This window comes from Salvelinus alpinus, chromosome 20 (genome assembly GCF_045679555.1).
Source record: "Salvelinus alpinus chromosome 20, SLU_Salpinus.1, whole genome shotgun sequence".
Taxonomy (NCBI): Eukaryota; Metazoa; Chordata; class Actinopteri; order Salmoniformes; family Salmonidae; genus Salvelinus; species Salvelinus alpinus.
This window is the reverse complement of record NC_092105.1, coordinates 34256443-34278434: the sequence shown is the minus strand read 5'-3', so window position 1 is coordinate 34278434 and position 21992 is coordinate 34256443. Positions and strand designations below refer to the sequence as shown.

The following is a 21992-nucleotide window of genomic DNA, read 5'->3' as shown; positions in this document are numbered from 1 at the left end:
CCAACTGGGACACCTAAAACACTGAATGTGAGGCTGTTTTATCCTGATCATACGTATGCATGTATGTACAGCCACAACATGCTCACCACCATGTCACACTGTCATATGACTTTGTCAAGCTTGTTTTTGATGTTCCATTTGCAGCACTGACAGACAGGTGGAGTGGTATGAAATATATACAAATACAAGATAATGAATCTTTGCAGATAAAAATGTATAGAACTTGCCGTGTGTAATCTGACTTCAACTGTGAATACACTCTAAATAAGAACTTCAGAAAACAAATAAATTGGGTACAAATGCATTGGCTATGGTGCACGCAATGTGTTTCGACTGTATCTGTCTTCTTCAGGCAGTTGATGCACTGAAAGGTCTGACATGGATATTTGACTTGTTCAAATCAACAAAGACACAGATTCATGATGGCTGTTAAGTGTTGCTGATCGCATTTGATCAAAAACCCTCACATTCACTTAGTGAGATATCAAATCATGGTACACTTGGATGTGTTGGGAGCCAGTTGGTTTTGTAGTGTAGGTACCAGATGTGTTAGATTCAAAGAGAATAGTTTTTCCCCTGTGGTTTTAGTCCGTAGAGGATGTAATCGGTGTTTGGACAGCTGTGTGCTTCTGGCAGGCCTGCTTCTCATCCATGCTGAACGCTGTGTTGTTCAATATTCTCTATGTGTTGTGCTTATCATAACAAGTTGGATATTGCCTGCCGGCACATTCATGCTCCTTCATATAGTTGACGGAGATTGATTAGTCAAATTAAATCATATGAATCTTCATCTTCTTCATTGTCATCATCATCATCACCACCTGTTTATATCCACAGCTTTCAGACAATGTCAAACCCTTCACCTTGGCTGAGAGTTGTGTGTATCAAGTGTAATCGTGATCTGTAGTTTTGTCACAGTGTGAGGAGAGCGACTCACAGACCTGTATGACCTAGGTCAGTCACTTCTCACATCACACCTCTACATATTATCTCTTCTTGTCACGATCGTCGAAAAGAGTGGACCAAGATGCAGCGTGGTATGTTTCCATCTCTTTTAATAGGAAGAGAAAAAACTCAAAGAACAAAAACAATAAAGCGAACAAACGAAACGTGACGCTAATAATAGTGAACACAGGCAACTATACATAGTCAAGATCCCACAAAGCACAATGGGGAAATGGCTACCTAAATATTATCCCCAATCAGAGACAACGATAAACAGCTGCCTCTGATTGGGAACCATACCAGGCCAACATAGAAATATAATTCACCTAGATAACACATCCTTAATCACACCCCGACCTAACCAACATAGAGAATAAAAAGCTCTCTTTGGTCAGGGCATGACACTTCTATCACTCTCCTTCCTGCCTGCCAGACACCTGGTAGGAAATAGCATGCCACACATCTCTCACTGCCATACAGTATGGTAAAGAAAGAAAGCTTGAAGTGCTGTGTGGATGTACATGAATACAGTATGGATGATGTCAATTGAATAGAGAATAGCAAACTATTTCTCCGGTCTCAGATAAAGCTGTACATTTGTTTGTTTTTTAGCTTCATTGTTTTCATGCCAAACTCATTTCACTTTCTGAATTGACCAAATTAGAGCTACGCTTCCTGAAATGAAAAAGCTTTTATGCAATAAAGACATCCTGCATTCATCTCTCTCTATCTCATCAGTAATAACTGTCTAATAGAGGAGCTCTGGGACTCAGAGTGCAGAATGTAAGGCACACACACTAACACTACACATAAAGTGAGGTAGTGAGATGTTGTTTTCTGGGTTTTGATGATATTGTATCATATTGGGACTAGAGCATTCAGTGTAAATAGCTTTTCTATATTTCCAATTTAAATCAACATGTTAACTGGGTTTTATAGGGAGGCAGTGGGATGGCAGAAGATTTTCAAATCTCTGTAGACAGCTGGAGATGAGCTGATTAGCTAGGGGAATGGAGTGTGTATTAAAATGGTGTGTGTGTACATCATTATCAGTATCATCCTTACATGTATCTGTTTTTGTACCAATCTGCCACTAGAAAAATGTAACTGATTCACTGTGTCTCTGATCTCTTTCTCTCTGTGTTCCAGGTACCCAGTTCTGGTGTCTGCTGGACATCGTGCCAATTAAGAATGAGAAGGGAGAGGTGGTGCTGTTTCTGGTGTCCCACAAGGACATCACTGACAACAAGAAGGACCAGGACCCAGAGCAAGGCCCAGAGACTGGTGAGCTACCCTGGGTTAAACCAGGACCCAGATAGACCAGGACCCAGAGCAAGGCCCAGAGACTGGTGAGTTACCCTGGGTTAAACCAGGACCCAGGGCAAGGCCCAGAGACTGGTGAGTTACCCTGGGTTAAACCAGGACCCAGAGCAAGGCCCAGAGACTGGTGAGTTACCATGGGTTAAACCAGGACCCAGAGCAAGGCCCAGAGACTGGTGAGTTACCCTGGGTTAGACCAGGACCCAGATAGAACAGGACCCAGAGCAAGGCCCAGAGACTGGTGAGTTACCCTGGGTTAAACCAGGACCCAGAGCAAGGCCCAGAGACTGGTGAGTTACCCTGGGTTAGACCAGGACCCAGATAGACCAGGACCCAGAGCAATTCCTATAGACTTGTGAGTTACCCTGGGTTAGACCAGGACCCAGATCGACCAGGACCCAGAGCAATTCCTATTGACTTGTGAGTTACCCTGGGTTAGACCAGGACCCAGAGCAAGGCCCAGAAACTGGTGAATTACCCTGGGTTAGAAGCTGAGTTATCCTGGGTTAGAGACTGGTGAGTTAAAATTGGGGTGGAGGCAGATTTAAATTGGGTTAGACTCTGAATTAACTTGGTTTATAATCTGAGTTAACATGGGTTAAAGTCAGAATTAACCTGTGTTAGAGTTAGACTTAACTTGGGTTAACTTGGGAGGGAGTAGAGACGAGATAGAGAGCGAGAGAAAGAAAAACAGAGAGCGAAACAGAGGCAGGGAAAGAGTGAGAGAGTCAGAGAGAAACAGATTGAGAAACAAAGAGAGAGCCAGAGACAGGGAAAGAGAGAAAATCTGACTTTCTCCCTCTCTGCCACTCTCTGTGACTGTTATAATGCATATCTTATTCGGCTACAGAGGACTCAGCTTTATTCTGCTTTAATCAGCTTCAGTTTTGACCCAGACACCACACAGGGATATTACATGGAGAGAGGGACGGAGGAAGGGATAGAGAGAGGGATGGAGAGAGGGATGGAGGAAGGGATGGAGGAAGGGATGGAGAGAGGGATGGAGGAAGGGATGGAGAGAGGGACGGAGGAAGGGATGGAGAGAGGGGCGGAGGAAGGGATAGAGAGAGGGACGGAGGAAGGGATGGAGAGAGGGACGGAGGAAGGGAGAGGAGAGAGGGATGGAGAGAGGGACGGAGGAAGGGATAGAGAGAGGGATGGAGGAATGGATAAAGAGAGGGATGGAGGAAGGGATAGAGAGAGGGATGGAGGAAGGGATAGAGAGAGGGATGGAGGAATGGATAAAGAGAGGGATGGAGGAATGGATAGAGAGATGGATGGAGGAAGGGATAGAGAGGGATGGAGGAAGGGATAGAGAGAGGGATGGGGGGAGGGATAGAGAGAGAGGAAGGGATAGAGAGAGGGATGGAGAGAGGGACGGAGGAAGGGATAGAGAGAGGGATGGAGGAATGGATAAAGAGAGGGATTGAGGAAGGGATAGAGAGAGGGATGGAGGAAGGGATAGAGAGAGGGATGGAGGAATGGATAAAGAGAGGGATGGAGGAAGGGATAAAGAGAGGGATGGAGGAATGGATAGAGAGATGGATGGAGGAAGGGATAGAGAGGGATGGAGGAAGGGATAGAGAGAGGGATGGGGGGAGGGATAGAGAGAGAGGAAGGGATAGAGAGAGGGATGGATGGAGGGAGGGATAGAGAGAGGGATGGAGGGAGGGATAGAGAGAGGGATGGAGGGAGGGATAGAGAGAGAGGGAGGGATGGATGGAGGAAGGGATAAAGAGGGGGTTGGAGGGAAGGATAGAGAGAGAGGAAGTGATAGAGAGAGGGATGGAGGGAAGGATAGAGAGAGAGGATGGAGGGAGGGGTAGAGAAAGGGATGGAGAAAGAGAGAGAGGTGGTCATGTTTTTTGTTCTGTGATTTTTCACGAAGATGTAATGACTGTAACCTTTAAAGAGCATACAAGTGTTACACTGTTATAAGAATGAGTGTGTAACACTGGAGGGAGGGAGGGAGTGAGACTTGGTTATTCTGTCTGGTTGGTTAAACTCTGAAAATAGTTTTGACATTTCCATACCTTCCCTATCTACTACTCTAGGGAATGAGAACATTACATTTTGTGTGGACCCTCGTGGCCGGACAGGTGTCCTCAGGGCCGGCTGCAGACATAAGCGACATAAGCGGTCGCTTAGGGCCTCTGGCAAGTCGGGGTTTCAGCTTGGAACTCAGTTGGGGTCTCAACTTACTGTTGAGAATTAGAATAGTAGAATAGAAAAGGTGCAAGTTCTAAATTTTATTGTGCTTCAGCGGTTATTCTCTTGTCATGTCAGTCACTGACAGTCACTCAATGGTACGTTAGTCTAGCCAGCTATCTAAACTTGTGGTAATCATGGCCGAATACCGACTGGGCATGCAGAGTACGTGCCCAGGGGCACTGGCCTCCAGGGAGCCCACCTTGATTTTGTTAGTCACTCTCACTCACATATCATTAACGTGGCATAAGTCTCAGCAACATTTTAGAATTGCAGGAAATTAGCTTTAAAACTACAAAATATCTCTACACCCCATGGTAAAATGTGTAGAATTGCAGGAAATTAACTTTAAATTAAATGTTACTCTCCACCGTCAACAAGGGGGCTACTAAAATGTTTTGCCCGTGAGGTGGTTGGGGGCCCAACACCAAATCTCGCTTAGGGCCCCCAAAAGTCTTGGCAGTGTTTTCACACCTACACACTATTGTTGTCTGCTCTTTAACAAATCAGACAGAAGTGTAAAAAAAAACGCTCTCTGTCTCTCCCGCACTCTCTCTGTCTCTCTGTCTCTCAGTTCCCCATCCCCCACTCTCTGTCATCTTTACTGATGAGTCATTCAGTTACATCCTTGTAGACTCACCTCTGGCCCTATACACTGTAAAGGTGTCTCATTAAAAGTGGTGCCAAGATACACCTGGCTCGAGGAAGGGGGAATAGAAACAGTTTCCTTTCCTACGTTTGGATTTCAGAATGTGTCTGTGTTTGGTACGGGCCATTTGAGATGCATCCAAATAAATGCTTTCAAAGAATTTCATTTGTAGGAATATAATTAAAGTGAATTGCGTTGTAAGTGTGGATACCTTCGAACAAAAAAATATGGGGTTATGGACAGAGGGAAAATGAATAGCAGGATAGCGAAAATAATTTGGAAAGAGATTTGGATCATTTGAATCATTGGAAGAGTTTAAAAGATATCTATTTGGTGGAGATGGAGCTATGGTGCAAGTGCATTAAAACAATACACTGCTAAAATAATTTGACCTGTTATTTAACTAGGCAAGTCAGTTAAGAACAAATTCTTATTTTACATTGACGGCCTACCCCTGCCAATCCTCGGACGACGCTGGGCCAATTGTGCGCCGCCCTTTGGGACTCCCGATCACGGCCGGTTGTGATACAGCCCAGGATCGAACCAGGGTCTGTAATGACACCTCTAGCACTGACATTCAGTGCCTTAAACTACTGCGCCACTCGGGAGCCTAAAATTATGCCGTCCATTTTCTCTTTCCACACACAAAGAACTGAAGTTGCCCCTAACCACTGATACATGATCAGATATTCCTCCATCCCATAATGGCTATGGTTAGGATGAGGGCATAAGTTAATCTGATCCTAGATCTGTGGTTAATGAACCCTCCATCCCCACATTACTTTATGTGTCTGTTGTTGTACTCACATGGCTGAGGCAACTTTTTATGTATCTTAATGTTAAACTCATTTTCTAAATGACACATAATATAAACACATTATGGTTTCAAAACTATAAATCCTACACACGCATGCTTACTATTTAGAAAGTGAAGTACTGTGGGATTCAGATAAAGATATCAGAAACAATGTGACTACTACAGAGCCTAAGATACAGCAAAAAATACTGAAATGTACAGGTTTTTATTTAGAATTGTTTGAGGGGTAGGGGTCCCCCCAATTGTCCACATGTTGGAAAATTTGAGATTTGAAAGGTTTGAGATCAAATATGTCACCAATTACAGTTCCAAAAGGAATAAAATTGAACAAAATATATAATTATAATAATTATCAGATCTTTTACCTACAGTAATAGTGTCGCTCTAAACATGCACAAATTCCCATTGGAACACAGCCATTTTAAAAGTGCAGAGCTTGTGCAATGTGCCATACCTTCACTTCTCATTTTACAGGAATGATATGAGGAGAAAGCTGACATCTCTACCTATCCATTGATGTAAATATATCCTCTGTCTGATTCCCAGTTCATCTACTAGATAGCAGTAGGAGATCACATGACGTCTCTTGGCCAATTGAAACCAGTTGTGTCTGGTTTGGGTAGTGAGTCACTGTGCCAAAATGGCTGGATGAATCTTCAAGCCTATCATCTTAAAATGACCTTAACAATCAGGACTTTCAAGTCACAGAGTTTGTTTTTTGGAAATAAGACACAGACAGGTGAATAAACTTCAAACTTCTTATGACATTTCCAGCAGTAAGATTTGAGTTCGATTTCCCCCCCAAAAAGGCCTGTAGCTTTCAAATTATATATCATTTTCTATTTTATGATTAATTGTATTTGGGGGGGGGCCAAAACAACCGCTCAGTGTTTAACCAGTTAAATGTGTCAAATAATATAAAGATGTATACAAAATAATTCATTAAATGATTCATGAATTCCGCAACCTTCTCTCTGTCCCCAGATGAGGAAACGGGTCTGGAAGTGCACAAGGTCACCCGTCCCCCAGGCTTCAACACCAACCGCAGACGCAGCCGGGCGGTGCTCTACCACCTGTCTGGACACCTGCAGAAACAGGACAAGAGCAAGATCAAACTCAACAACGTGAGTTGCCCTGTGTCACATACACACACACCAACACACACAAACACACACACATACAGATGTAGGATATTAATTTGAGCCAGGTTGCTACAGCAGGAAAATAATCCTGCAGCAACAGGAAATGTGAATTATTATGTGGATTATAATTGATGAAAAAAAATGTAGGGGTTGATACATTTTGCATTAGGGCAAATCAAGTCTTACATTTTCAAGTGGAAATTACAAACTTTAGAAGCCTTTTTAAGCCAAGAGTATACTACAAGTATGCATTCTCTGCTGTCCAGGAAAATTCTCATCAACAAAAGAGTGATCAAATTAAGATCCTACATCTGTACACGCACACACCTTGCCTCGACAGCAAAGTGTCCAACCACATCTCAAGGAGTGCTGCAATGACATTGAGTAAGCTTGCTTTGAGGACAATCCTGAACAACCCATAGATGTCGAATAGATTAACCTTGTAGCTCCAGACCAAGCCCATCCAACCCACAGTGTAAAGTGTCTTCAGTCCAAACCCAGGGTCAAGTTCACAGGATTTACAATGATAGTCATGTTGCTGAGTTTTCATTCCAGGATTAAACTGAGTTTTCTGAAATACACCAATAAATAATGTTTACTGAAGTGTACAAATGGGATGAAGGTTGACTGAGCAGGTTCTGACTGACTGAGCTGAGCAGGTTCTCTCTGACTTTGGTGAAAATAGCCTTGCATTTGTATTTCTGTTCATTTAGACATGCAGTCGTTTTCAAAAGAGAGAACTCCTCCTTTTTATTCAATTGCCTATAACTAGAACTAACTAGAACCTAGAGTTTTTCCTGCTTAGGTCATGTTGTCATGAAAAACTCCATGTGTTACTAGTACCGTATGTAAGTCCAATTCTTGACGTGCTTATCCTCCTCCTCACCCCTCCAGAACATGTTTGGGGACAAGCCGCCCATCCCAGAGTACAAGGTCGCAGCCATTCAGAAGTCCCGATTCATCCTGCTCCACTACGGGACCTTCAAGGCAGGCTGGGATTGGCTAATCCTGCTGGCTACCTTCTATGTGGCAGTCACGGTGCCCTATAATGTGTGTTTCACTGTGGTGGGGGGGCGGGACGAAGGGAGCTCTGCCCCCCGCAGCCCCCCCAGTGTGAGTGACATCCTAGTGGAGATCCTCTTCATGCTAGGTAAGGAGACAAGGAATAGAGCTTAAAGTTATTCTCACATTATGGTAACAATAATCTAACATTATTTTGATGTTCTAATAATATCTAACATTTTCAATTGCATTTATAAGTCTAGCATTATAACATTATTCCAACACTATTTGAAATCAAATAAAAATCGAAACAAAGTTTATTTGTGGCATACACAGATTAGCAGATGTTAAGGCAGGTGCAGCAGCTGCTCATCCCTATTTAAAGACTTTATGATTATGGCATTCTATGCCTCTCAGTCGACTGCATTTACCTATGGCTGGGTACCTTCCTCTACACAAATACAAGCCTCCACAGACTCCCCTTGACATTCATTGAGTTAACGTTTGCCTTAATTTCATCCAACACTAATTCTACTGCCTACAGGTACTTAGTACATTCATTGTGGGAGAATACATACAGTCATCTTATTAAATTAAAGTTAATGGTAATGAACACTTATTTGTTAAGCATTTTATTACCGGCCCATGTGGGAAACTCTGTTCATCGTCGTCTCTCTCTCTCTCTCTCTCTCTCTCTCTCTCTCTCTCTCTCTCTCTCTCTCTCTCTCTCTCTCTCTCTCTCTCTCTCTCTCTCTCTCTCTCTCTCTCTCTCTCTCTCTCTCTCTCTCTCTCTCTCTCTCTCTCTCTCTCTCTCTCTCTCTCTCTCTCTCTCTCTCTCTCTCTCTCTCTCTCTCTCTCTCTCTCTCTCTCTCTCTCTCTCTCTCTCTCTCTCTCTCTCTCTCTCTCTCTCTCTCTCTCTCTCTCTCTCTCTCTCTCTCTCTCAGCAGACAGTTGGACATCATAAAAGTTCACTACCTGCAGTGTTAACGATACATCTCTAGTCAAATTATATATGAACCACATGCAATACACCATTTCTCTCAATTGTTTTTAACAAATAAAAAGCCTACGTGAATACATTCTATCCATCTGCAGCCATTCAATTATACAAACCACCTATGGACCATTTCACTCAATTGTTAATTCACCCTTTTAATATAAAAGCCACGTGAGTCAATAAAGCCACGATATCTATAGCAGTGAACTTATACAGTATGAACCATCAAAAATGTGCTATTTGTCTAAGCTATTCATTCATTCATTTGTTAATAAGAAATTCAGTGTAAATAAATCCTATGTATTCTTGTCGTTGTGCAGATATTGCATTGAACTTCCGGACGACCTTTGTGAGCACGTCGGGCCAGGTGGTGTACGATGCCCGCTCCATATGTGTGCACTACGTCACCACCTGGCTGTTTGTTGACCTCATCGCTGCCTTGCCCTTTGACCTGCTCTATGCCTTTAACGTCAGCGTGGTGAGTGGGTGTCAGGGTGTGTGTGGGACTGTGGATATTGAAAAGTAATAGATTGTATGTATGTAGGTATGTATGGGCCAGTCAGTTCCGTAGAGAACTATAACCAAGTAGCTCTGCGGGATACAGCTGCAGGAGAACAGACACCTATGATGTCACTTTTCATCAAACAATCTTTTCCACAGAGATCCAACAGTACTTTACCTTCAGAACCGAGATATGTGTGTCTGTATCTATGTGTTTCTACAGTACTTTACCTTCAGAACCGAGATATGTGTGCCTGTATGTATGTGTTTCTACAGTACTTTACCTTCAGAACCGAGATATGTGTGCCTGTATCTATGTGTTTCTACAGTACTTTACCCTCAGAACCGAGATATGTGTGTCTGTATCTATGTGTTTCTACAGTACTTTACCTTCAGAACCGAGATATGTGTGCCAGTATCTATGTGTTTCTACAGTACTTTACCTTCAGAACCGAAGGTAAAGTACTGTAGAAACACATAGATACAGACACACATATCTCGGTTATTCTACTTCCGGCGCCAAAAAGAGATGGCCGCCTCGCTTCGCGTTCCTTGGAAAATATGCAGTATTTTGTTTTTTTATGTGTTATTTCTTACATCGGTACCCCAGGTAATCTTAGGTTTCATTACATACAGTCGGGAGGAACTACTGAATATACGATTAACGTCAACTCATCATCGTTCCTACCAGGAATATGACTTTCCCGAAACGGATCCAGTGTTTTGCCTTCCACCCAATACAATGGATCTGATCCCAGCCGGCGACCCTGTGCGACGCCGAAAAAGGGGCAAACGAGGCGGTCTCGTGGTCAGGCTTCGGAGACGGGCACATCGCGCTCCACTCCCTAGCATACTACTCGCCAATGTCCAGTCTCTTGACAATAAGGTTGATGAAATCCGAGCACGGGTAGCATTCCAGAGAGACATCAGGGATTGCAACGTGCTCTGCTTCACGGAAACATGGCTAACTCAAGGGACGCTAACGGAGTCGGTGCAGCCAGCTGGTTTCTTCATGCATCGCGCCGACAGAAACAAACATCTTTCCGGTAAGAAGAGGGGCGGGGGGGTATGCCTTATGATTAACGAGAAGTGGTGTGATCATCATAACAACACACAGGAACTCAAGTCATTCTGTTCACCTGATCTAGAACGCCTCACAATCAAATGTCGACCGCATTATCTACCAAGGGAATTCTCTTCAATCATAATCACAGCCGTATATATTCCCCCCCAAGCAGACACATCGATGGCCCTGAACGAACTTTATCTGACTCTTTGTAAACTGGAAACCACACACCCTGAGGCTGCATTCATCGTAGCTGGGGATTTTAACAAGGCTAATCTAAAAACAAAACTCCCTAAATTCTATCAGCATATCGATTGTGCTACCAGGGCTGGGAAAACCCTAGATCATTGTTATACTAATTTCCGCGACGCATATAAGGCCCTCCCCCGCCCCCCTTTCGGAAAAGCTGACCACGACTCCATTTTGTTGATTCCAGCCTACAAACAGAAACTCAAACAACAAGCTCCCGCGCTCAGGTCTGTTCAACGCTGGTCCGACCAATCTGAATCCACGCTTCAAGACTGCTTCGATTGTGGCCTCCCGGGTGGCGCAGTGGTCTAGAGCACTGCATCGCAGTGCTATGCTGCGCCACCAGAGTATGGGTTCGCGCCCAGGCTCTGTCGCAGCCGGCCGCGACCGGGAGGTCCGTGGGGCGACGCACAATTGGCTTAGCGTCGTCCGGGTTAGGGAGGGTTTGGCCGGTAGGGATATCCTTGTCTCATCGCGCTCCAGCGACTCCTGTGGCGGGCCGGGCGCAGTGCGCGCTAACCGAGGGGGCGGGTGCACGGTGTTTCCTCCGACACATTGGTGCGGCTGGCTTCCGGGTTGGAGGCGCGCTGTGTTAAGAAGCAGTGCGGCTAGGTTGGGTTGTGCTTCGGAGGACGCATGACTTTCGACCTTCGTCTCTCCCGAGCCCGTACGGGAGTTGTAGCGATGAGACAAGATAGTAATTACTAGCGATTGGATACCACGAAAAATTGGGGAGAAAAGGGGATAAAATTTAAAATAAAAAAAAAAAAAAAAAAAAAAAAAAAAAAAAAGACTGCTTCGATCACGCGGATTGGAATATGTTCCGCATCGCGTCCAACAACAATATTGACGAATATGCTGATTCGGTGAGCGAGTTCATTAGGAAGTGCATTGACGATGTCGTACCCACAGCAACGATTAAAACATTCCCAAACCAGAAACCGTGGATTGACGGCAGCATTCGCGTGAAACTGAAAGCGCGAACCACTGCTTTTAACCAGGGCAAGGTGACCGGAAGCATGACCGAATACAAACAGTGTAGCTATTCTCTCCGCAAGGCAATCAAACAGGCTAAGTCCCAGTACAGAGACAAAATCGAGTCGCAATTCAACAGCTCAGACACAAGAGGTATGTGGCAGGGTCTACAGTCAATCACGGATTACAAAAAGAAAACCAGCCCCGTCGCGGACCAGGATGTCTTGCTCCCAGACAGGCTAAACAACTTTTTTGCCCGCTTTGAGGACAATACAGTGCCACTGACACGGCCCCCTACCAAAACCTGCGGGCTCTCCTTCACTGCAGCCGAGGTGAGTAAAACATTTAAACGTGTTAACCCTCGCAAGGCTGCAGGCCCAGACGGCATTCCCAGCCGCGTCCTCAGAGCATGCGCAGACCAGCTGGCTGGTGTGTTTACGGACATATTCAATCAATCCTTATCCCAGTCTGCTGTTCCCACATGCTTCAAGAGGGCCACCATTGTTCCTGTTCCCAAGAAAGCTAAGGTAACTGAGCTAAACGACTACCGCCCCGTAGCACTCACTTCCGTCATCATGAAGTGCTTTGAGAGACTAGTCAAGGACCATATCACCTCCACCCTACCGGACACCCTAGACCCACTCCAATTTGCTTACCGACCCAATAGGTCCACAGACGACGCAATCGCAACCACACTGCACACTGCCCTAACCCATCTGGACAAGAGGAATACCCATGTGAGAATGCTGTTCATCGATTACAGCTCAGCATTTAACACCATAGTACCCTCCAAACTCGTCATCAAGCTCGAGACCCTGGGTCTCGACCCCGCCCTGTGCAACTGGGTCCTGGACTTCCTGACGGGCCGCCCCCAGGTGGTGAGGGTAGGTAACAACATCTCCACCCCGCTGATCCTCAACACTGGGGCCCCACAAGGGTGCGTTCTGAGCCCTCTCCTGTACTCCCTGTTCACCCACGACTGCGTGGCCATGCACGCCTCCAACTCAATCATCAAGTTTGCGGATGACACTACAGTGGTAGGCTTGATTACCAACAACGACGAGACGGCCTACAGGGAGGAGGTGAGGGCCCTCGGAGTGTGGTGTCAGGAAAATAACCTCACACTCAACGTCAACAAAACAAAGGAGATGATTGTGGACTTCAGGAAACAGCAGAGGGAGCACCCCCCTATCCACATCGACGGGTCAGTAGTGGAGAAGGTGGAAAGTTTTAAGTTCCTCGGTGTACACATCACGGACAAACTGAATTGGTCCACCCACACAGACAGCGTTGTGAAGAAGGCGCAGCAGCGCCTCTTCAACCTCAGGAGGCTGAAGAAATTCGGCTTGTCACCAAAAGCACTCACAAACTTCTACAGATGCACAATCGAGAGCATCCTGTCGGGCTGTATCACCGCCTGGTACGGCAACTGCTCCGCCCACAACCGTAAGGCTCTCCAGAGGGTAGTGAGGTCTGCAGAACGCATCACCAGGGGCAAACTACCTGCCCTCCAGGACACCTACACCACCCGATGTCACAGGAAGGCCATAAAGATCATCAAGGACAACAACCACCCAAGCCACTGCCTGTTCACCCCGCTATCATCCAGAAGGCGAGGTCAGTACAGGTGCATCAAAGCAGGGACCGAGAGACTGAAAAACAGCTTCTATCTCAAGGCCATCAGACTGTTAAACAGCCACCACTAACATTTAGCGGCCGCTGCCAACATACTGACTCAACTCCAGCCACTTTAAAAATGGGAATTGATGGAAATTATGTAAATATGTACCACTAGCCACTTTAAACAATGCCACTTAATATAATGTTTACATACCCTACATTACCCATCTCATATGTATATACTGTACTCTATATCATCTACTGCATCTTGCCATCTTTATGTAATACATGTACCACTAGCCACTTTAAACTATGCCACTTTATGTTTACATACCCTACAGTACTCATCTCATATGTATATACCGTACTCTATACCATCTACTGCATCTGCCATGCCGTTCTGTACCACCACTCATTCATATATCTTTATGTACATATTCTTTATCCCTTTACACTTGTGTGTGTGTGTAAGGTAGTAGTTGTGGAATTGTTAGGTTAGATTACTTGTTGGTTATTACTGCATTGTCGGAACTAGAAGCACAAGCATTTCGCTACACTCGCATTAACATCTGCTAACCATGTGTATGTGACTAATAAAATTTGATTTGATTTGATTTGAGATATATGTGTCTGTATCTATGTGTTTCTACAGTACTTTACCTTCAGAATCGAGATATGTGTGTCTGTATCTATGTGTTTCTACAGTACTTTACCTTCAGAATCGAGATATGTGTGCCAGTATCTATGTGTATCTACAGTACTTTACCTTCAGAACCGAGATATGTGTGCCTGTATCTATGTGTTTCTACAGTACTTTACCTTCAGAACCGAGATATGTGTGCCTGTATCTATGTGTTTCTACAGTACTTTAACTTCAGAACCGAGATATGTGTGCCTGTATCTATGTGTTTCTACAGTACTTTACCTTCAGAACCGAGATATGTGTGTCTTTATCTATGTGTTTCTACAGTACTTTACCTTCAGAATCGAGATATGTGTGTCTGTATCTATGTGTTTCTACAGTACTTTACCTTCAGAATCGAGATATGTGTGCCAGTATCTATGTGTATCTACAGTACTTTACCTTCAGAACCGAGATATGTGTGCCTGTATCTATGTGTTTCTACAGTACTTTACCTTCAGAACCGAGATATGTGTGCCTGTATCTATGTGTTTCTACAGTACTTTACCTTCAGATTTGAGATATGTGTGTCTGTATCTATGTGTTTCTACAGTACTTTACCTTCAGAACCGAGATATGTGTGCCTGTATCTATGTGTTTCTACAGTACTTTACCTTCAGAACCGAGATATGTGTGTCTGTATCTATGTGTTTCTACAGTACTTTACCTTCAGAATCGAGATATGTGTGTCTGTATCTATGTGTTTCTACAGTACTTTACCCTCAGAACCGAGATATGTGTGTGTATCTATGTGTTTCTACAGTACTTTACCTTCAGAACCGAGATATGTGTGCCTGTATCTATGTGTATCTACAGTACTTTACCTTCAGAACCGAGATATGTGTGTCTGTATCTATGTGTTTCTACAGTACTTTACCTTCAGAACCGAGATATGTGTGCCTGTATCTATGTGTTTCTACAGTACTTTACCTTCAGAACCGAGATATGTGTGCCTGTATCTATGTGTTTCTACAGTACTTTACCTTCAGAACCGAGATATGTGTGTCTGTATCTATGTGTTTCTACAGTACTTTACCTTCAGAACCGAGATATGTGTGCCAGTATCTATGTGTTTCTACAGTACTTTACCTTCAGAACCGAGATATGTGTGCCTGTATCTATGTGTTTCTACAGTACTTTACCTTCAGAACCGAGATATGTGTGCCTGTATCTATGTGTTTCTACAGTACTTTACCTTCAGAACCGAGATATGTGTGTCTGTATCTATGTGTTTCTACAGTACTTTACCTTCAGAACCGAGATATGTGTGCCTGTATCTATGTGTTTCTACAGTACTTTACCCTCAGAACCGAGATATGTGTGTCTGTATCTATATGTTTCTACAGTACTTTACCTTCAGAACCGAGATATGTGTGCCTGTATCTATGTGTTTCTACAGTACTTTACCTTCAGAACCGAGATATGTGTGCCTGTATCTATGTGTTTCTACAGTACTTTACCTTCAGACCCGAGATATGTGTGTCTGTATCTATGTGTTTCTACAGTACTTTACCTTCAGAACCGAGATATGTGTGCCTGTATCTATGTGTTTCTACAGTACTTTACCTTCAGACCCGAGATATGTGTGTGTATCTATGTGTTTCTACAGTACTTTACCTTCAGAACCGAGATATGTGTGTCTGTATCTATGTGTTTCTACAGTACTTTACCTTCAGAACCGAGATATGTGTGCCTGTATCTATGTGTTTCTACAGTACTTTACCTTCAGAACCGAGATATGTGTGTCTGTATCTATGTGTTTCTACAGTACTTTACCTTCAGAACCGAGATATGTGTGTCTGTATCTATGTGTTTCTACAGTACTTTGGGGTCCACCTGCTGAAGACAGTGCGGTTGCTGCGTCTGCTGAGGCTGCTACAGAAGCTGGAGCGTTACTCCCAGTACAGTGCTGTAGTCCTCACCCTGCTCATGTCCATGTTCGCCCTGCTGGCCCACTGGATGGCCTGCATCTGGTACTTCATCGGACGCAGAGAGATCGAAAACAGCCCCAACTCCTGGGACATCGGTCAGTACACCTGGATGTCTGCGTTGCACATTGAGATTGTCATCTGTTTTGTCAAGGGAGCCTTAGCCAAGATGCAGCATCACAGGCATCCAGTTATATAATATATCTAATGATATGATATTAATTCATAAAATAACATACATGGGTCCTACTAGACCTTCTGTACAATGACTCTAATCATGATGTAATTCAATTCAGGACTTCTAACGCGTCTGGCTGTTGCAAAAGGATGTGTCTAATCATTTTAGCCTAAGATTTGATCAAGAAACAGCAGTTATGCTGTCATGGAGGATGAGTCTCATTATAAGGTATTGATGATAAATACAATAGATGATTTTAATAAGGCGAAACCTCGTTGATATTCTACATGCATCACTAAATGGAAAACTGCATCTTAAAATCCTCTTGGTAGGCAGAAAAAGACACACGGCTTGAATGACGAACACACACCCACGCATGCACGCACACACACACACACAAATACAAACACACTCTGTCTTAGTCAGAGAGTGAACTGTAATCTGTTTTGACTTTATGAACTGTAGCAGATATGGCAGTGGGCGACTGGCCAGGTCCAGACCATGTCCTCTCTGCCAGCTCTACTGCCTTAGGGGCCCCAGGAAAATGATTTTGGTTCCAACCCCTGCCTGAGACACAGTAACTGACTGATCAATACACCTTAGTGGTCAGACACTTTATGGAGCCGCCATTGGAATAAAGAGCATCATTAACATTAGTCATTGTGGAGCTGTCTGGACCTGTCCATAGTCTGACCCACAGCCTAATATTACATGGCTCAGAAGTCGATATTTATAGTGTCTCAGAGTAGGAGTGCTGACCTAGGTTCAGTTTTTCATTTTAGATCATGATGAATAAGATGAGGGATCTGATCCTAGAGCAGCACCCTTACTCTGAGACATTGATCCCCAGAAAGGATACTGACAGTATCTTTATGTCCTGGACCAGTACCAAAGCACAAATATACAGTGCATTCGGAAAGTATTCAGACCCCTTGACTTTTCCACATTTTGTTACGTTACAGCCTTATTCTAAAATGTATTCCATTGTTTTTTTCCCCAATCTACACACATTACCCCATAATGGCACAGAAAAAACAGGATATGACTTAAAAAAAAAAAAATGTTATTGTAATTTTTTTATATCACATTTACATAAGTATTCAGACCCTTTACTCAGCACTTTGTTGAAGTATCTTTGGCAGCGATTACAGCCTTGAATCTTCTTGGGTATGACGTTACAAGCTTGGCACACCTGTATTTGGGGAGTTTCTCCCATTCTTCTCTGCAGATCCTCTCAAGCTCTGTCAGGTTGGATGGGGAGCGTTGCTGCACAGCTATTTTCAGGCCTCTCCAGAGATGTTAGATGGGGTTCAAGTCCGGGCTCTGGCTGGGCCACTCAAGGACATTCAGGGACTTGTCCTGAAGCCATTCATGTGTTGTCTTGGCTGTTTACTTAGGGTCATTGTCCTGTTGGAAGGTGAACCTTTGCCCCAGTCTGAGGTCCTGAGCGCTCTGGAGCAGGTTTTCATAAAGGATCTCTGTGTACTTTGCTCCGTACATCTTTGCCTCGATCCTGACTATTCTCTCAGTCCTTGCCACTGAAAAACATCCCCACAGCATGATGCTGCCATCACCATGCATCACTGTAGGGATGGTGCCAGGTTTCCTCCAGACGTGACGCTTGGCATTCAGGCCAATCTTGGTTTTATCAGACCAGAGAATCTTGTTTCTCATGGTCTGAGAATCTTTATTTTGGCTAACTCCAAGCGGGCTGTCATGTGCCTTTTACTGAGGAGTTGCTTCCGTCTGGCCAGTCTACCATAAAGGCCTGATTGGTGGAGTGCTGCAGAGATGGTTGTCCTTCTGGAAGGTTCTCCCATCTCCACAGAGGAATTCTAGAGCTCTGTCCGAGTGACCATTGGGTTCTTGGTCACTTCCCTCACGTCCTTCTCCCCCGATTGCTCAGTTTGGCCGGGTGGCCAGCTCTAGGAAGAGTCTTGGTGGTTCCAAACTTCTTCCATTTAAGAATGATGGAGGCCACTGTGTTCTTGGGGACCTTCAATGCTGCAGAAATGTTTTGGTACGCTCCAGATCTGTGTCTCAACTTAATCCTGTCTCGGAGCTCTACGGACAATTCCTTCGACCTCATGGCTTGATCTTTGCTCTGACATGCACTGTCAACTGTGGGACATTATATAGACAGGTGGGTCCCATTTACAAATCATGTCCAATCAATTGCATTTACCACAGGTGGACTCCAATCAAGTTGTAGAAACATCTCAAGGATGATCAATAGAAACAGGATGCACCTGACCTCAATTTTGAATCTCATAGCAAAGGGTCTGAATACGCATGTAAATAAAGTATTTCTGTTCTTTACTTTTAATACATTTGCAAACATTTCTAGAAACCTGTTTTCGCTTTGTCATTATGCTGTATTGTGTGTAGATTGCAGATCTTGTTTTCTTCATTTAATCCATTTTAGAATAAGGCTGTAACGTAACAAAATGTGGAAAAAGTCAATGGGTCTGAATACTTTCCGAAGGCACTGTACCCCAGGGTGTTCCAGCCAGGCCTGCTGCATATCTTTAGCCCAGCCCCAGGACTCAAGCGCCATGAACCCAACTTTTTCAGAGACTGTCATTGGTTTTACAGGCATTTCCTGGTTGCTCGTGCTTATTCAAGGCTTTAAATGGTGGGTCAGTTTGTATTCTGAAGTTTAGGATTTGATTTTGAGGGTACCCACAGCCATTCCTGACCGGTTGCAATTTTCTGAAAGTTGATTGAGCCTGTACTATTCAAAGCTTGATTGGCGGGTAAGTTGGTAAGTTTTGGGAGTTGATTTTGGTGGTAACCATAGCCATTCTGGAGCTGTAAGATTTAGTTGGTTTAGAATGAGGGATAGGGGTGCCCTTCAAATGCTAATGCGAGGTCAGACTGATCTTTAATTCATTAGGATGATTACAGTTGATTGGGTAGGCAGAGGTTTGGCTTGTCCCAGCTCAGTATGAAAGCGAGTTGGACCAGTTTTTATACTGTAGTTGTAACGGCTGTCGTAGTCGTTCTCCTCCTCAGACGAGGAGGAGCATGGATCGGACCAAGATGCGGATTGGTAAGTATTCATTATTTAATGGAAAAACAACAAACACTACAAAATACAAAAACCAATAAACGTGACTAACCTGAAACAGTCCTGTGTGGCCCAAACACTGACACAGGAACAAACACCCACAAAACACAAGTGAAACCCAGGCTGCCTTAGTATGATTCTCAATCAGGGACAACGATTGACAGCTGTCTCTGATTGAGAATCATACCAGGCCGAACACAAAATCCCAACATAGAAAATCAAACCTAGACCAACCCACCCAACTCACGCCCTGACCAACTAAAACAAATACAAAACAAAGGAAAACAGGTCAGGAACGTGACAGTAGTGATATGAGATTGATACATTTTTTTGAGACAAAAATATTTCTTTAAGTGGGAGACTGTCAAACATGAATTGTCTTTCAAGAGCCTTACATAGCCATCAGCATTGCCAAACCATTCCATGAAAGCACCAAATGTAATAGCATATTTTCAATTTCCTATACAGACACACAGAAACCCTCACATCTTATAAGCCTGTTTTCTTTCATCTGTTATTATTATAGATCAGCAGTATTTATAGACCGGCTCTAGTAACATGACAAACACATCAACAGCAGCAGTAGCTCACAACAACAACAGCAACAACAACAACGGCAACAAAGACATATCAACCGATATACCACAGGCGTGCGTTTGTGTTTGTGTGTTTGTGTGTGTCTGCAGGTACTGTAGGGTTGTACTGTGAACGGCTGCAGAACCTTTTGTCTGCATACATATCAATAATTCAAGTCCATGGGAGCAGCTCTTAGTCAGGGCTGATGCTCAGTTCTCCGCTTCGTGCATACACCCCACCCTTCTGTGGCTGTGGCTGCAACCACAGCCACAATGCACAATACTGTCTGATACTCAGTTCCCTGCTCCCTTGCTGTTCCCTCCATCCCTCCTTACCGTACCCTTCTCCATACAGGTACCCTGCTCCTCCATGCTAGCATATCCACAATATATCTCTCTGCACCCTTCTCCTCTCCCCATCCACAGCCACAATACTGCCTGACAAATGATTTTCAGCTCCCTGCACCCTGCCCTTCCTTACAAATGGCCAGCTATCCAGCAGACTACTGCAGAGCCCTGTAGTGGAGTGTCCACTGAGCTAGGCAATACACCGGCAATAGAGAGCAGAAGAGAGACGGGGAGAAGGAGGGGGCGGTAGAAGAAAGGGCTAGAGCGAGGCTGCCACATCAATTATAGTATTCTAGAGTTGTATAATGGAAAAGGGAAGAGCTATTGCTGGAAGGTAAACATTGTTGTGTTGAATATGTGTTTGAAATCCATGTGAGTGTGTGAGAGACCTTGGATCCTCACAATGTCTAAGAGGACAAAAAGAGCAATTACTAAGCAGATGAATGCAGCATCAAATGAGTCCTTGACTAGGGTATGACTTTGTCCCAAATGTCACCCTATTCCTTATATATTGCACTACTTTTGACCAGAGACATATGGGCCCTGGTCAAAAGTAGTGCACTATATAGGGAATATGGCACCATTTGGGACGCAGGCTATATTGCAGACAGAGTATCTAGGGAGGGAGGGAGGGAGGGAGGGAGGGAGGGAGTCTCTGGCGAGAACTTGACTAAAGGCTGATGTTAGAATCTTGAAAGGCACATTTTATTTAGTTCTCGGGGACACTAGATAGCGTTCAGGCAGTTTATTCAAATGGAATATATGGGACTCAGTGTGATGTGTATGCACACGTGTGTGTGGTTTCTAACTTTGTCTCTGTCAGCACCTCATCTAGAATTCTCCTTTCTCTCCACCTGTCCTTCCACTCTTTCACATCCTCCTTGTTCTCTCTCTACCTGTTGTTTTGGATGCTGTGAAGACTGAACTCTCAGAGAGGTTGTTATTTTTTGAATGTCACGTCAAAGATTCACAACTTCAGTAGAACAGTCTGTGCATTCTCCTGCTACGTCTATCAAAGACGTGGGCTGGGTGACTGACAGGCTGACAGAGCTAGAGTGGAGTGCAGAATAACAGTATGTAACCTCCTGGGATACACCTGCAGATAGAACACAAATCAATCAAGCTTTGGCTCTGATACAGTTTCTTAGAGAGAGGAGAGTAAGCCTGCTAGCAGCCTTATATAGAGGTCTGGCCTGGAGTTCAGCACCATGGACAGCATCATGTCAGAGCAAAGGAGGACAGATACTGTATGTTAAATGGACAAAGGCAGGGAGACTGTAGGAGGCAGTTGAGAGAGAGAGGGTATGTTCAGAACCTTGGACAAGGTAAGCGAAGAGGAGTTGTCAGAGAGTTACTTCAGGACCACGGACAGCAAAGTATTTGTATCTGGCTGTGCATGGACAGAAAAGCTGACTGAGAAAGTCCTGCCAAGTTCTTACATCATTTGTTATGTTCGCACAGCCATATAAGCAATCCTATTCAAAAGACCCACCCCAGTGCGCACTGCGGGTGCACAAACACATTGATAAACAAATGTATTCACACACATACCGCTGCATACTGACACACACTCACACACACCTAACCAACACGTACACACACTACACACATGCTGGCACATAAATCAGAAAGATTATACTCAACATGTCCTAGAAATGCTAGCTTGCATAATGACAAGCTAATTAGGCAACAACTGAGGTGTAACATTCCTAATGATATT

General features: G+C 44.2%; 1 protein-coding gene across 1 annotated transcript in view; it reads left to right on the top strand.

The window, feature by feature from the left end:
* Nucleotides 1–21992, top strand: part of LOC139546727 (voltage-gated delayed rectifier potassium channel KCNH8-like) — a 187522-nt gene that overhangs the window by 127466 nt on the left and 38064 nt on the right. Inside the window, exons 3-7 of the mRNA XM_071355448.1 lie at nt 2095–2229; nt 6924–7063; nt 7976–8231; nt 9401–9558; nt 15995–16199. Coding sequence (XP_071211549.1) covers nt 2095–2229; nt 6924–7063; nt 7976–8231; nt 9401–9558; nt 15995–16199 — 894 coding nt within the window. The remainder of the gene's footprint in view (nt 1–2094; nt 2230–6923; nt 7064–7975; nt 8232–9400; nt 9559–15994; nt 16200–21992) is intronic.